The 14623-nt window shown below is 51.7% G+C and overlaps 1 protein-coding gene across 1 annotated transcript; it reads right to left on the minus strand.

The window, feature by feature from the left end:
- Positions 1-11595: 11595 nt before the first annotated feature.
- LOC124463541 (nuclear factor 1 C-type-like) lies at positions 11596-14316 on the minus strand. Its single transcript, XM_047015283.1, has 5 exons — positions 14172-14316; positions 13893-14065; positions 13610-13775; positions 12761-12846; positions 11596-11858 (listed from the first exon to the last, which is right to left on the minus strand). The coding sequence occupies exons 1-5, from the start codon at positions 14281-14283 to the stop codon at positions 11838-11840; spliced, it is 558 nt and encodes a 185-aa protein (XP_046871239.1). The 5' UTR covers positions 14284-14316; the 3' UTR covers positions 11596-11837.
- Between the last annotated feature and the right edge of the window lie 307 nt (positions 14317-14623).

A 14623-nucleotide genomic window follows, 5' to 3' on the forward strand; every position in this document is an offset into this window, starting at 1 on the left:
GTCTTGGTCCCAGTGGGATGTCCTAAACACGGCTCCTCCCACGAGGGAGGTTTCAGAGAAGGTTCTAGAGGTACATAATCTGTTCGGCAACAGCTCCAGGGGAGATGGCATCTCTACCTCCATGGCCCTTGGCCAGTTTTTCCTTTCATTTCCTGCCCAGAGCCTGCCTCTACTCTCCAATCTTGGCTCTAGATGGACAGGGCAGACATAAACCTTAGCTTTCCCAGCCAACACATGTAAGCACTTTAACTGAGGTCGGACGCCAGGAGTTCTTGAGAGGAAAGCATGATGCGTGTGTGGCTACTTTAGGCACATCGTCATCGGATGACATCAGTCAGAGTTCATGTTTCAGCTCAAAGCAAAACACAGGATTTGCAATTACTGAAACACCTGTATGTGTGTGAATGTGTACGTGTGTGTGTGTGTGTGTGTGTGTGTGTGTGTGTGTGTGTGTGGTAGCTGCAGAGAAAAGCAGAGCAAGAAACCGAACAACAAATCAGCACGTGTCCTTAACCTCTGAATGCCTGTAGAGCGACAGGACGACGGAATCTTTATTGCACTCTGCAAACATCTTACAGACTAGGGTGGATTTCCTCGTAATGGATCCAGACCCACATGAACAATCAAACCGGTGTGAGCCAGACTGGGCCAGCTCGACAGAGCCTTGAGCTCAACACCCAAGCATGCTGGTGTGTGCACGTACAAGCGCGCCACATCACCGCCCGCGTCTGAGTTTGATCAAAGTTCTCGAAGGTTTTCCAATCAAAGATTAGGACTGATCTCATTTGATCCCCGAGGGAATGTTGCCATGGTTACACCGGATAGACAATACAGGATATGGCTCTGTACAGTACAACCCCACAGGCAAGGAAGGCTAATCACACACACACTCACCAACGAGATTTAATGCACCCGGTCATCAGAATTATTGTTTCAAAGGTGTGTGATCCATCAACGCCTAATCGAGATTAGAATGCTAATATGACACCGTATTACAAGTTCTGTCAAGAACATTCTGGAACATGACTGCCCATCACTACAGGAGAGTGGGTGGAGCTAAGGGACAATCATAGCGCCGTGGTCCCTGTGTAACAGAACCATGAAGTAGAACACTGAGCTATACTCATCCCCACGCTGTACCGAGCTATACTCATCCCCACGCTGTACCACTGAGCTATACTCATCCCCACGCTGTACCGAGCTATACTCATCCCCACGCTGTACCACTGAGCTATACTCATCCCCACGCTGTACCACTGAGCTATACTCATATAGCTTACAACTTACAACTCAGTCTCACGTCCACAGAAGGTTCCAGGCTTTCACATCAGCGGCTGGAGTGAGGCGATGACCCTCAAACAAAGGCGGTTCTCACATCTCACCCCCACTAACACCGGAAACATTTGAAACTCAAATCGTGTTGAATCGTGTTGACAAAGCAGAGCGTCATCGCGGCTCATCCCCTGGGCTACGTTGTGGCCACAACACACAAGAGAGCTATACGCAGACTTTCCAGTACATTCTATTTTCGGCGAAATGGGAAATTAATCCGAGCGTGAGGAATCCCAGCAGACTCGCAGGGAGAAACCGGTGGGTGAAGAAATACAGGGGAGTCCAAGGGTCGAGAGTCTGAGCGTGCTGTAGCTAACACTTTCCTCAATACACCCAGGAGATAAGAGAACCACGTAAATAGAGTAGAGTTGGGCGGAACAGAGTGCGCAGACCCCCACCCCCGCCGCCTCGCATTGACACACACACACCTGGAGAAACCAATGTATTGTTACATTGTAAACATTGTCAGGTGACCAGGTCAGGTCAGGCGTGGCTGTGTCTCAATAAGCCCCGTGGCCACTCTCCCCTCTCCTGTCTGGGCCTGTGCAGATACTGTGGAGAGGCCCCCCGCTGATCTCTGACCTTCAAACCTGTAACTACAAATAAGGAGCCCGGGGGTTCAGATCTGGATTAGAAAAAGGTGTCGGGGGGGGTGCTGGAGCCCTGAGTCTGGAGCTGGAGGAGCTAGGGGGGACCTGATGGGCTGGGGGGCTGGAGTTTGGGGCCTGGGAGCCAGGGGAGCGAGTGGGGCTGGAGGGCTGGAGCACCACCAGGTGCCCCCAGGGCTGAATGTGACCTGTCACCAGCAGCAGCCCTGTCTCGCAGCTGCTCCGACATCGTCACCCTTATCAGGAAGGACCTGGGACTGGTTAACAGACACAGAGCAAGAGAGGAGGGGCAAAGGGGGGAGGTGGGGGCGCGAGGGGGAGAGAGGGGGACAGAAACCGCACGAAAATGTGAGACGGCTGGAGAAAGGGAGGGAGGGGGAAGAGGGGGGGAAACATAAAGAGACAGGGAACGGGACAGAGAGAAATGGAGAGAGAGAGGGAGATGGAGTCAGAGGGAGGGAGAGAGAGACAGAGAGAAAGAGAGGGAGAGAGGGAGATGGAGAGAGGGAGATGGAGTCAGAGGGAGGGAGAGAGAGGGAGATGGAGTCAGAGGGAGCGAGAGAGACAGAGAGAGGGGCAAAGAAAGGGAATCATCAAAAAAAGATCTAGTTACCAAAAGAGAGGGAATGTGCACGAAAAACCTAATGAACCGCTTGGTCAAGTGCAACATCTAGTTGAACACTTAATGTCTAAGATGGCCCCATCGACACAGAATGCATGTGAAATTGCCATCCAAGCTCATGTTGAATGTCTAACCTCCTTTGTCACCACAGCCTTGCTGTAATGCTTACAGATGTGCGTAATCTGATTAAAGGGTCTCTCTGCTCTCCATCACAGCAGGAACATTCAGTCCAGGCCCGGAGCAGTCGTTCTAGGACTTACATCTTCCAACCAGAGACGCTCCAGAAACGCACGTTCTTTCAGGTGAGCGACTGGCGCGTATCACAACAACGACGCGGCAACATCTGGTACGAAGCGTTTTTTTTCTCGGGGTCTTTCGTGGGTCTCGAAAGGGAAAACAAACACGCTTTCACCACTCTTCACCGATTGACCCTGATATCAAGAGAGGAGGCGGGGAGGGGGAGGGGAGGAGGAGGGAACATGTGCTCTTTGTTTAGGGATCTCGTTCGTCAGGAGGTGAGGGATGTTGAGGGATCAGAGGGCTACGTGCCGTACAGCACAGATGGATATCAGAACAGATGGATATCAGACCAGATGGATATCAGACCAGATGGATATCAGACCAGATGGATATCAGACCAGATGGCGTTGAGTGACCACCTTCCACGCTTTGATCTGTGGTGTGGAGGCCTGGAGGCCTGGGTGGGGCTGGGAGACTGGGGGGCTGGAGGACTGGGGGACTGGGGGACTGGAGGACTGGGGGACTGGAGGACTGGGGGACTGGGGGGCTGGGGGGCTGGAGGGCTGGGGGACTGGAGGGCTGGGGGGCTGGGGGGCTGGAGGACTGGGGGGCTGGGGGACTGGAGGGCTGGAGGGCTGGAGGACTGGGGGACTGGAGGGCTGGGGGGCTGTGGGGCTTGAAGTTTGGAGGGCTAGATGCCTGGCTCCTGGAGGACCAGGGGATTGGAGGAATGAGGGCTGGAGGACTGGAAGACTGGGAGGATGGCTGGAGGGCTGGGGGACTGGGAGGTTCGGGGGCTGGAAGACTGGAAGGGGGGGCTGGGGCGTAACCTCAGACATAACTGAGGATAAATGACACATTTACTGGCACCCATTGTGTGTGTGTGTGTCTGTGCATGTGTATTTGTACACCATTTTCAACGCAGAAAGTTCTAAAAGTTCCGAAAGTAGGGTCAGTAGGATGAAAGCTATTGGTAATGAAGCGTCTCATTTGGTGTTCCAGACTGGTTGCTTCAGTGGTCGCATCCACATTACCGTGTACCCACATCCAACATGCCACGCAAACAGAAGCACGACAGCTCAGAATACAACACACATCACAAGGGATATTCACAGACAATCTTTCTATCGTTTTTTTAATCTGGCAAATCTCACAATTTGACAATAATAATAATGAATAATAATAATAAAAACGAATATAATTCATCCAATGTCTCACATTGAGTTTGGGGCTGCACAAAATCAAGTTCACGTCATCCTGGCTTTCTACCAGTTTCCCGCTCACAGATAAGAGCAGCACTAAAATCGAAGCGCTGGCCTAAAATCAAAGAGTGCCACTAAATCAAATGACCCTTGCAATAATTCACCTGAAAGGTTGGAAAACAAACCACACCTTACGTAAGAGGCGCCCATGATTGTCTGCATAAAAATAAAATATGAGGCAGAATTAGTCTGGCCTGGTCAACACTGATGACCTCCTAATAAAACTATGTCTGTGTGTGTGTGTGTGTACTGTAATATCCTGTATTTATATACTGTTAGATCCAGTATTACGTTACTGTGGTGCAGAATAAGAAAGATGTTTACTGTTTTGTGCCTGGGTTTACTTGGTGGTACAAAATAAAGGATTGTGGGTTGTGGTTCAGGATCGGGTTCCAAGCTCACCAGGAGTTATGGATGGTTCCGGAAGAAGACATGAAAGACAAGCCGTTCCACAGGATTGAGACTCACCCCAACCCCAACCCCTCACGATTAGGACGCAGCCTGGGCTCCACATCATCCTCTGGTGTGGTCCAGCCGTCATCCGAGGTGAGAGGGTCCGGGGGGCCTCGGGGGAGGGGAGGACGCTTCATCCCCCCTCCTTCGTCTCCCTGCTCTTTCTTGTTCCCCTCTAGGACATCTCGTCCCAAGCCGGGTCGATTCGTCCACTGGGGGATGATGTCAGGGCCCTCTCCTCCAGAGAGAGGTTACGTCATTTGACTGGAAGCAACAGCGTATGTCCCTTACTCAGTTTGAATAGCCTGACGCTGTGAATGAATACAAGCCTTTGTGTTTGGCGTCGTTCATCAAATGTATTATTCTGACGATTGAGTGTGCTTTGCGTGCATCAGTTTGAAAGTGCTTTGTGTGCATCTGTTGCATATTTCATATATATACTATAGATTTGTAAATCGTTGTTGGAGATTTTTATCATTCATTGTTGGAGATTTCATAGATCATTTGTTGAATATTTTGTAGAAGCATAGTGCCCTCTAGTGGTTTCTTTAAGTCAGTCATTATACGACAGCGTCATTACAGGTCGTCACATGATCCAGTGGTCTTCAACCCTGGACCTCAGTGCCCTCTGTCCTGTATGTTCTAGATGTTTCCCCGCTCCAACACACCTGATTCAAATAAATGGTTCGAATCAGGTGTGTTGGAGCAGGGAAACATCTAGAACAAACATCACTACAACTACACAAGTTAAGACTTGACTTGTGTCATTCAAGGCTATAGTCTTCCTTTCTCCTGTCTGACAACCTCCGGAAGAGATAAATCCTGATCTCCACGTGAACACAGCCACTCACAGGAAGCCAACACATTTGCCAAGAGGCCTGAGAACTCCGAAAAGAATGAAGGAAACTCATTTCTGCATTCTGGCATAGCTTGTTTATTTTCGTACATTTTGCATAGGGAAACATACTTCCTGTCATGAACTCATGAGCGTTTGCTAACAGCGATGGCTGAATACAGTCATTATGAAATACTGTCTAAGCTGAAGATCTCCCCCACACCAGGTAAAAATTATGTCCTCCAGTATCAGAATGATTGCAAACAATTAGCAGAGTACCGACTTTTGCTGATAATACACTCCTGTAAAACGGGGGAAGGGGGGGGGGGGGGAAACAAGCTATTTAAAGTGATTTGTTTATGGAATAAAAACGTGTTTATTTTTTCAAGTTTTTTTAATTTAATTTTCTTTTGACCCACTCTACTGTTTGAGGAGAGCACATAAGTGCATGCTCTGGTGTGAAGATTGTAGCAATGTCTTGTACTGCAAGCAAGCGATATACTGCGTTACTATGGTCATATCTGTATAATGACAAAAGCATAATTGGACAAAAACAAAAAGATCCTAATAATTGAACACTGCATTTCGACGCGCCGACTTCTGAATCCACCCCGCCTCATCCCCTACCACAGCAGCAACCGTGTGGAACAGATGTCATGGGTTCGCTCGTCAGTACCTACTCCCTTTCTCGCCCGTTGTCCGGGGGGTTTGAACCAGGGTGCTCTGACTCGCGTGCGCGTGCCCGACCTCCTCCCCGCCGCAACCAGCCACGCCAACCGAAAAGCAAGGGCTCCGGCGTAGGAGGGCGGTGTTTTATACTGGAGGTATTTAAACCAACGACACGGTTGCATTTGCGGAGTTGACCACGAGGAGACGGGGGCCTGCCTGGGGTGAGCAGAGGAGAACCAGTCGCTGGACAGAGGCAGGAACCAAGGTGAGGCAAAGCAGTTTAGGACCAAGACAAGAAAGAGGTCCTTCCTGGACTTCTGCCTGATTCCCTCTTCCTGGTCTCCACCAGCCAATGAGTGATCAGGAGGGCCGGCCGTACCACGCCTTTCCATAACTGCACTTGGTTTTGTATGGCTTCTCGTCTCTGTACCTGTGTTAGGACGACTGCTATTGGCTCCTGGGTTCCTTGCTAGCTGTAAGGGCCGCTGCTATAGGCCTGTGAGGTACCTGGGCGTCTACTTAAGGTCTGGATTCATCCAGTGCAGTTCTGACAGCGGTACCCAGAACACGCAGCCGCAAGCACAGACACAAGCGCATACAAGGTCATTAGCCAACAAAAAAAGAAAAAGAAATCAAACTAACTTAGCAGTAAAATGGCAGGCACTGCTTGTTGAAATCATTTTTGGTATCAGTATTCAGTTTTCACATATTATGAAAGTTTTGCTTTTGCTGGTTTGTTGAAAGTAGGACACAAAGAACCAAAGGAACCAAGTTAAAACACCATGTGCACTAAATTAGCTATGTGTACAGTCCAGAACTTAGCCTATAATCCTGACAACTTGTAAAAGTTCTTGTAACTTGTAAAATCTTTACCCAGAAAGGAGGGAGAAAGGAGAGCCGGAGGATAGAGGAGAGACAAGGTCTCCAGTTTGCATAAATACACCACGTTCATTATTCAATTCAATACAACATGAACTTCAACACATTTAAAGGTCCACTGTCACGACATGCAAGCCTACCGAGACACAAAAAGTATCTCTGTTTATGGTTTAAAATTTTGCTTCCACACAATATTATGGATTGTTAAACTTCTCACATTTCCATCCTTTTAGCTGTAGAACATGTATGTTCTCAATAAAAAGCCTTTGTAAAAACATTGAACTAGTATTCTGTCTAGTGTCGTCATGACATCACATTGCTGCCTGTATTAGAATGACCTGGGACCATCAGAATCAGTGGACCTTTAAGACAACATATCGTCCATCGAAACGGGCTTGGTTCACAACGTGAGCGCACAAGTGTGGTTCTCTCACACGTTCATGAGCTGTCCACACACATTTCCCCCCCTCACTGCCACCCTTATCCAGTCAGGCTAGGGGACCCTCCGCTTACGTCAGTGGTTGTGACTCAAATCCGCTGGACTTCGGATGGTAAAAAATAAAATTAAAAAACTGTTGGTGAGGGGGGTCAGGAGGTGGGGGGAGGAGTCAGGCTCTCTGGTTGGCTGCCAGCGCAGAGCGACACAGCCACTGAGGGGCTGATCCCCTCCCGTCTGGGGAGCAAAGGAATGTGGATCCCTGGGTCCCACCTGGCGTGCCGCCGTCTGACCTAGTATCTTCTGAACCTGCCTCAGAACTTCATGATGTGAATCTCCCTCCCTCTCACCTCCTCACAGCCACCGCCCTCCCACACACACCCTCGCTCGTCCAACACACACACACACCCCCCCCAACATCTCTCCCCTGCTGCCCCCCAAACACACTCAAACCCTTCACAAGCAGCAGCACTGAGCCAGTCTCTGGACCAGCCAATCCCAGTCCACTTCACCTCATCCAAACCGACACATCCACAGACCACAGCAAGGCCACACACCATGGACCCTGGGTGGGGCTGGGAGACTGGGGGGCTGGAGGACTGGGGGACTGGGGGACTGGGGGGCTGGAGGGCTAAAAGAATCAGCTAACCCTAACCCTAACCCTAACCCTAACCTCATTTAACACAGTCCTACACACACACACAACACACAACACACACACACTAACAATCAGACAGATGGAAACCCTCTCCCCCCACACTCCAACAGCTGAGTTGGATCGATCTTTCCATAAGTGCATTTTGTCTCAAAGACTGGTCCTCTAACTACAACGGCCCACAGCAGATCCTTCTAGAAGGAAGCCCAAAGACCCGTGGCTCTCAGCCAGGACTCAAGCGGGGCGTACAGCAAAAACACAGAGTACTATGATGACAAGATCCATGTCTAGGTTTTGACCCTCCCTCCCTCCTCATCTCTTTCTCGCTCTCTTTCTATCTTTTTCTCCCTGCATCTCTCCCAGTCTCTCCCTCTCTCTCTCTCTCCCAGTCTCTCCCTCCCAGTCTCTCTCTCTCTCTCTCTCTCTCTCTCTCTCTCTTACTTCTCTCTCTCTCGTTCGCTCTCATCAACTGTACATCACAAAGAAGAGTTTTTGGCAATGTTTCCACAGAAGCACGTCTTTTAAATACATTTCCTTAAACGGAACAGTGAAAAACAAGGTTTTCTAGTGCAAATACCCTGGTGGGGGGGGGGGGGGAGTTGACACCTTGAAGCTCACATGCAAATCGGCAAAACGCGCAATGGTTAGATGTACAAGTATGTAGAGAGAAAAAAATAAGAAAAAAAATCTATGAATTTAATTGAACAGAATTGATTGGCAAAGAGGCTGCAAATGCGTCTGGTGCCGTTTGTTTGATAGCAAGGGGAAGCTTGATTCTCCGTTGTCAAAGGTCAAAGTTCAACGTGTGACAGACCCTCGTGTGAGGTCGGTCTAAGTTCCGGAACAATCCTCTTGCACGTGTCCCATGGAGCACGCACTATGTGGCTTGGCCACAGGCCAAATACAGGCAAAAACACCGTATTAGATACACACTCAAGAAAAAGAAAACATTTTATATACACTTAGTCTTTGACTGATATACTAAAAGTATTTATACACAGTTTCACTGTGTCCAAAGTGTAGCAATCTTAATACTATAATAATAACAATAACTATAAAACTTGGCGAGGGTACAAGAAACAGGTTTAGTGCATGCGTTAATATGAATGCATATTCATGTCATTCAAAATAAGTTTAACTCGAGCATGTGGCCACTTCAAAACCAATTGGTTGAACTGTACATTACATACTGTAAAACCAGAAGCCCAACTTAAACCAACACCGTTCAGTACCATCTACATCCAATCATCAAGCCCAGCCTGGTCATGTGACATTTCACCCCATCAGAACACCAGCCTGGTCCGTGTGACTGTTCACCCAATCCCAACATCATGTGAAAGCTTACCCCACTGTTGCCAGTTAAAAGAAAGAACATAATTACTAATAGTTTTCGATTAATAATACTGTTGCTAACGAAAGGCAAGGCACATCTTGTGTTTTATAAAATACCGTGCAAGTACAAGTTAAGAAGAGAAAAGGAGTCCCCGCAAGTCCCTCGTTCACTTCCTGATGAGGAGTGGAGGGAGGGACGCATGATGGAGGGATGGAGGGGCAGAGGGGCTGACGGGTGGAGGGGCAGAGGGGCTGACGGGTGGCGGGGCAGAGGGGCTGACGGGTGGAGGGGCAGAGGGGCTGACGGGTGGAGGGGCAGAGGGGCTGACGGGTGGCGGGGCAGAGGGGCTGACGGGTGGAGGGGCAGAGGGGCTGACGGGTGGCGGGGCAGAGGGGCTGACGGGTGGAGGGGCAGAGGGGCTGACGGGTGGCGGGGCAGAGGGGCTGACGGGTGGAGGGGCAGAGGGGCTGACGGGTGGAGGGGCAGAGGGGCTGACGGGTGGAGGGGCAGAGGGGCTGACGGGTGGCGGGGCAGAGGGGCTGACGGGTGGAGGGGCAGAGGGGCTGACGGGTGGAGGGGCAGAGGGGCTGACGGGTGGCGGGGCAGAGGGGCTGACGGGTGGAGGGGCAGAGGGGCTGACGGGTGGCGGGGCAGAGGGGCTGACGGGTGGAGGGGCAGAGGGGCTGACGGATGGAGGGGCAGAGGGGCTGACGGATGGAGGGGCAGAGGGGCTGACGGGTGGCGGGGTACAAGGATGGAGGGAAGGAGGGAGGATGGGATGGATGGAGGGATAGAAGGACGGATGGGGGGATGGAGGGATGGAGAGGTGGAATTCCGGGGACAGCGATAAAAGGATAGAGGGAGATATGTAGTGGAGGCACACAGGGAAGAAGAGATAACACGGTGAGCTAGGGATCGAGGGATGGGAGAGGATGAGTGGAGTGGTGGAGGGGTGGAGGGTTGGAGGGATGGAGGGGTGGAGAAAGGCCGGCCGGCGAGATGGAGGGATGGAGGTTCCACTGCAGCAAGAGAGAGATCATGCAGGTATCTCAGGCCTCTAGTGGCTGTCCGGTAGACCCAGCAGTGTCGATGGGCTGGTCTAGAAAGCACCATGCATTACATACGCTTGTTGTGACTCTTCCAAGCGGCTCTGTCTCTAGAACTTTCCGGAATGACTGTCACTCATCACAAAGCCAGAAGGGTTAGCACTGGGTATTTGAGAAACGATGGAGAAAAAAAATCCCTACAAATGTTGACCTTTATTAGCAATATGTACACCCATATCTACAGCACCTCTCTACATGCTTGGACGGACCGGTCAGACTCCACCAATCACAAGCCTGCGTTCATCCGCCAGTCGCACGCCTGTGCTCACCCGCTATACACAATGCCTGTAACCCCCCACCAATCCGAATGCTCGTCATCCCTTTCCGATCAAATGCCTGTCATCCTCCGCCAATCACCCATGCCTGTCCCCATCCACCAATCACACGCCAGGATACCTGTCCCCATCCACCAATCACACGCCAGGAGGAAGCTGTTAAAGGAAGCCCCGTGGGGGAGGAGCACTGAGAGACGGGAGTCCTTGAGCTGCGTGGCGTCGCTCTCTGATGACTCCAACCGAGGGGAAACAGGAAGTAGAAGGAGAACAGTGACCCCCCCCCCGCTCCCCCCCCCCCCGAATAAGAGAACCTCAGCTGGCGCGTGCCGAAGCACCCACGTTCACACATGCAAGTACACACACACACACACCGCAGGCTCTGTTACATCTTCCGCCTCCACAACAAACTGCCCCCCCCCCCCCACCACCACCACCCATACCCACGCCCCGGGCTGCAAACAGACCGGAACGTGTCCGTGATTGTCAGTGAATAGGTCCGTGTCCCGGAGAGAAAGAATCTCTCTCTCTCTTTCTCTCTTTCGCTCTCTCTCTCTCTCTCCATCTCTCTCTTTCTCTCTCCATCTCTCTCTCTCTCCTCTGCGTGTCTACCTTGTCGTCCGTCTCTCTCCATCCATCTCTCTTTCTTGTTGACTGGGGGGGGGGAGGAAAAAAGGATACTTAATTGCATAAATGAGAAAGCAGCACCTGCAGATAGCGGGGGTGGGGGTCACTGTCCGAGAGAGGTGTGGTGGGAGGGGGAGGCGGGTGATGTGCGGCCTGATGGTCAATCTGGGGGGGGCCCCCCCAGCCCAGCCCTGAAAAAGGGGGGTAGAGGAGTGGGGGGGGTTCTGTTCCAAGTCCTCGGCCCCTCTCTCTCTCTCTTTCGTCCTTTCTTTCAGCCCTTCTCTCCCTCCACCTTCCCCCCCCCCCCTCTCGTTCCGTCCTCCTCCCCCTCCGGACACAGCTGCCGGAGCAGCCTGATGTTAACACCGATGCGTGTGTTGACATACTGACAGACGGCACCCACACACACACACACGTTTATATACAGCTTCCTCAGGCTTGTCCGAGTGTCTCTTTCCTTGGTTCCGGATAAAGTGTTTCATCGGCGTGCTTCTGCTCCAACCGGAGTCTAGTTTCCCAGGTACCAGGACTGCAACACAGAAGAGGGAACACGCGTCAGACTTGGGGTCAGAGTTCATTGATGGGGAAAACGACGGAAACACTTAAGGGATTCAAAGGGAGTGTTTTGTTGTGTAGTTCAGATCAAAGGCCAGGAGGGGGAGACAGAGGTACAAGTAGGAAATCCCAGGATGTACACACAAACACAGACGTACACACACACACATGTACACACGCATACACACACCACACTCAGGCTGGCATGTTCTTCGAGGTCCACATGGACAGAGAGAAACATTGATGCACTAAACTCCAGCATTCCAGTCACAGGAGAAAACGACAAAATCCATGATCCTTCGTGACCGTAATGTTTCAGCAAAAAGCAACAACACAGTGCTGGTTATATATCTATGGTTTCAACTGGCTAAACTGAGCTGACTCTGCCATTTCAACTTGCATCTCATTCACTACTCAAGTTTCATTACACACACACACACACGCACACACACACACGCACACACACACACACACACACACACGCACACACGCACACACACACTCCTGGCTCAGCAGTCTCTGAGCTGCTCTAGCAGTTTTATGGAGCAGCAACACTGCAATGCAGCAGCCTTGGTCCTCATCCCTACAGCCTCACCTATCTGTCTGTCTGCATGTCTGTCTGTCTGACTGCCTGTCTGTCTGTCTGTCTGTCTGTCTGTCTGTCTGTCTGACTGCCTGTCTGTCTGTCTGTCTGTCTGACTGTCTGTCTGACTGCCTGTCTGTCTGTCTGTCTGACTGCCTGTCTGTCTGACTGCCTGTCTTTCTGCTGTCTGTCTGTCTGTCTGCAAGTCTGCCTTTTCTCGCTCACACAAACATTCACATGCAGACATACACACACACACACCTACACACAGACACACACACAGGTCCTGGTACCTGAGTCTGGTAGAGTCCAGCTGGGTCTCGAGGGCCGAGTCCTACGAAGGAGCGACTGGCCGGGGGCGTCCCGGGGCCGGAGTACGCTGAGGGGAGAACCACAGGTCACTCTACTGCTGGTCTCTCCACTGCTGGTCTCTCTACTGCTGGTCACTCTACTGCTGGTCTCTCTACTGCTGGTCACTCTACTGCTGGTCACTCTACTCCTGGTCTCTCTCCTGCTGGTCTCTGTACTGCTGGTCTCTTTACTGCTGGTCTCTCTACTGCTGGTCTCTCTACTGCTAGTCTCTCTACTGCTGGTCTCTCTACTGCTAGTCTCTCTACTGCTGGTCTCTCTACTGTTAGTCTCTACTGCTGGTCGCTTTACTGCTGGTCTCTCTACTGCTTGTCTTTCTACTGCTGGTCACTCTACTGCTGGTCACTCTCCTGCTGGTCTCTCTACTGCTGGTCTCTCTACTGCTGGTCTCTCTACTGCTGGTCTTTCTACTGCTGGTCACTCAACTGCTGGTCACTCTCCTGTTGGTCTCTCTCCTGCTGGTCTCTCTACTGTTGGTCACTCTACTGCTGGTTACTTTATCCTGCTGGTCACTCTACTGCTGGTCACTCTACAGCTGGTCTCTCTACTGCTGGTTACTCTACTGCTGGTCAGTCTACTGTCTTCGCGCTGCATGCCAATTGGCTACTGTGCAGGAGTAGTGAAACGCTTGTGTTGTGCTCAGTGTACTCTGACCACCCAGAACTATGCGCTTCTGAACCATGACCTGCTGCGCGTCTTTCATGCTAGCGTTGGGACGAAAGCCTCCGCTACGTGAAGCGTGCTTGAGTGTGGTGGCGGGCTGGTCCACCTACTGGGGGAGGTGGGGGAGTTTCCCCCCCCATCAGAGGACGTGGTGCTGGCTTTGGAGTCCGGGGCCAGCGAGAGGCGGGGCATGGCAGGCGGAGGGGGAGGGGCCAGCATCTGGGAGGAGATGTAGTTGGACAAGCTGGTCACCTTGACCTGCCCGCTGCCGTTGAGCTGGGGAGGGAAAGAGAGAGAGAGAGGTCAGGGGTCAGGGATCATGGTGGGACATTGAAGGTCAGATTGAGTGGAAACCCCGGGGGGTTAAAGGTCAGCGCGAGGCCGGGTACTCACGGAACCGGGCTGCTGGCTAGACGGGTCACAGGCCAGGGGCATCAGGTCCTTCAGGGGGTCCTGTGAGCTGAGGTGAGGGGGGTAGCGGATGGCCGTGTGCGGGAAGTAGGAGGTGGTCTGGGGGAGGATGGACGAGGGCGGGAAGTGCAACGCGGAGGAGCTCCGCGATATCCCTGGAGAGAGAGCGGAGGGGAGGGGGGGTTATGTGTGTGTGCGTGAGTGGGTGTGCACATGCGTGTTGACAGGAGTGCGTGCGCGTGTGGGTGTGTGTGCACTGACCAGTGTGGACTGCGATTACAGGCCGGTGGTGTTGTGTGAAGCTGCCTAGACGAGGGGAACTCTCCTGGGGAGACGGGCTGTCCATCTCTGTCTTCTTTATTGTGGGGGACATGCCTGCACACACATACACACACACACACACACACATGCATAGAGCTTGTTAGTGGCCCAACTTTGCATGATCTTTCCGGGTGTAGTTCAGGCCCTTGACCACTAGATGGCAGGCTAAATTGAGTGTATTTCACATTTTGAACTCGTGGCTGACAACACAGGAATCTGATTGTGTCAAAATTGTGCAATACCTAACTAACTTTCTGCTGACCTATATCCTTCACAAAAGCTTTCTATGAAACAGTGTTGGGTATATTCTCTGGTCCGTCGGCTTGTTTGCAGACTTTCATGAATACGTCGTTCCGTGAATTAATTAGGGCTTCAGGCTCAATTGGGGACAT

This window comes from Hypomesus transpacificus, unplaced genomic scaffold, assembly GCF_021917145.1.
Source record: "Hypomesus transpacificus isolate Combined female unplaced genomic scaffold, fHypTra1 scaffold_297, whole genome shotgun sequence".
Taxonomy (NCBI): Eukaryota; Metazoa; Chordata; class Actinopteri; order Osmeriformes; family Osmeridae; genus Hypomesus; species Hypomesus transpacificus.

What these genes read in the sequence shown, in the direction of transcription:
- LOC124463541 (XM_047015283.1), bottom strand. Translation starts at nt 14,283, where the DNA reads ATGTCCCCCACAATAAAGAAGACAGAGATGGACAGCCCGTCTCCCCAG. An exon ending in TGTAATCGCAGTCCACACTG is followed by an intron (nt 14,066 to 14,171) that starts GTCAGTGCACAC and finishes CTCTCTCTCCAG; the next exon opens with GGATATCGCGGAGCTCCTCC. An exon ending in AAACTCCCCCACCTCCCCCA is followed by an intron (nt 12,847 to 13,609) that starts GTAGGTGGACCA and finishes TTCTCCCCTCAG; the next exon opens with CGTACTCCGGCCCCGGGACG.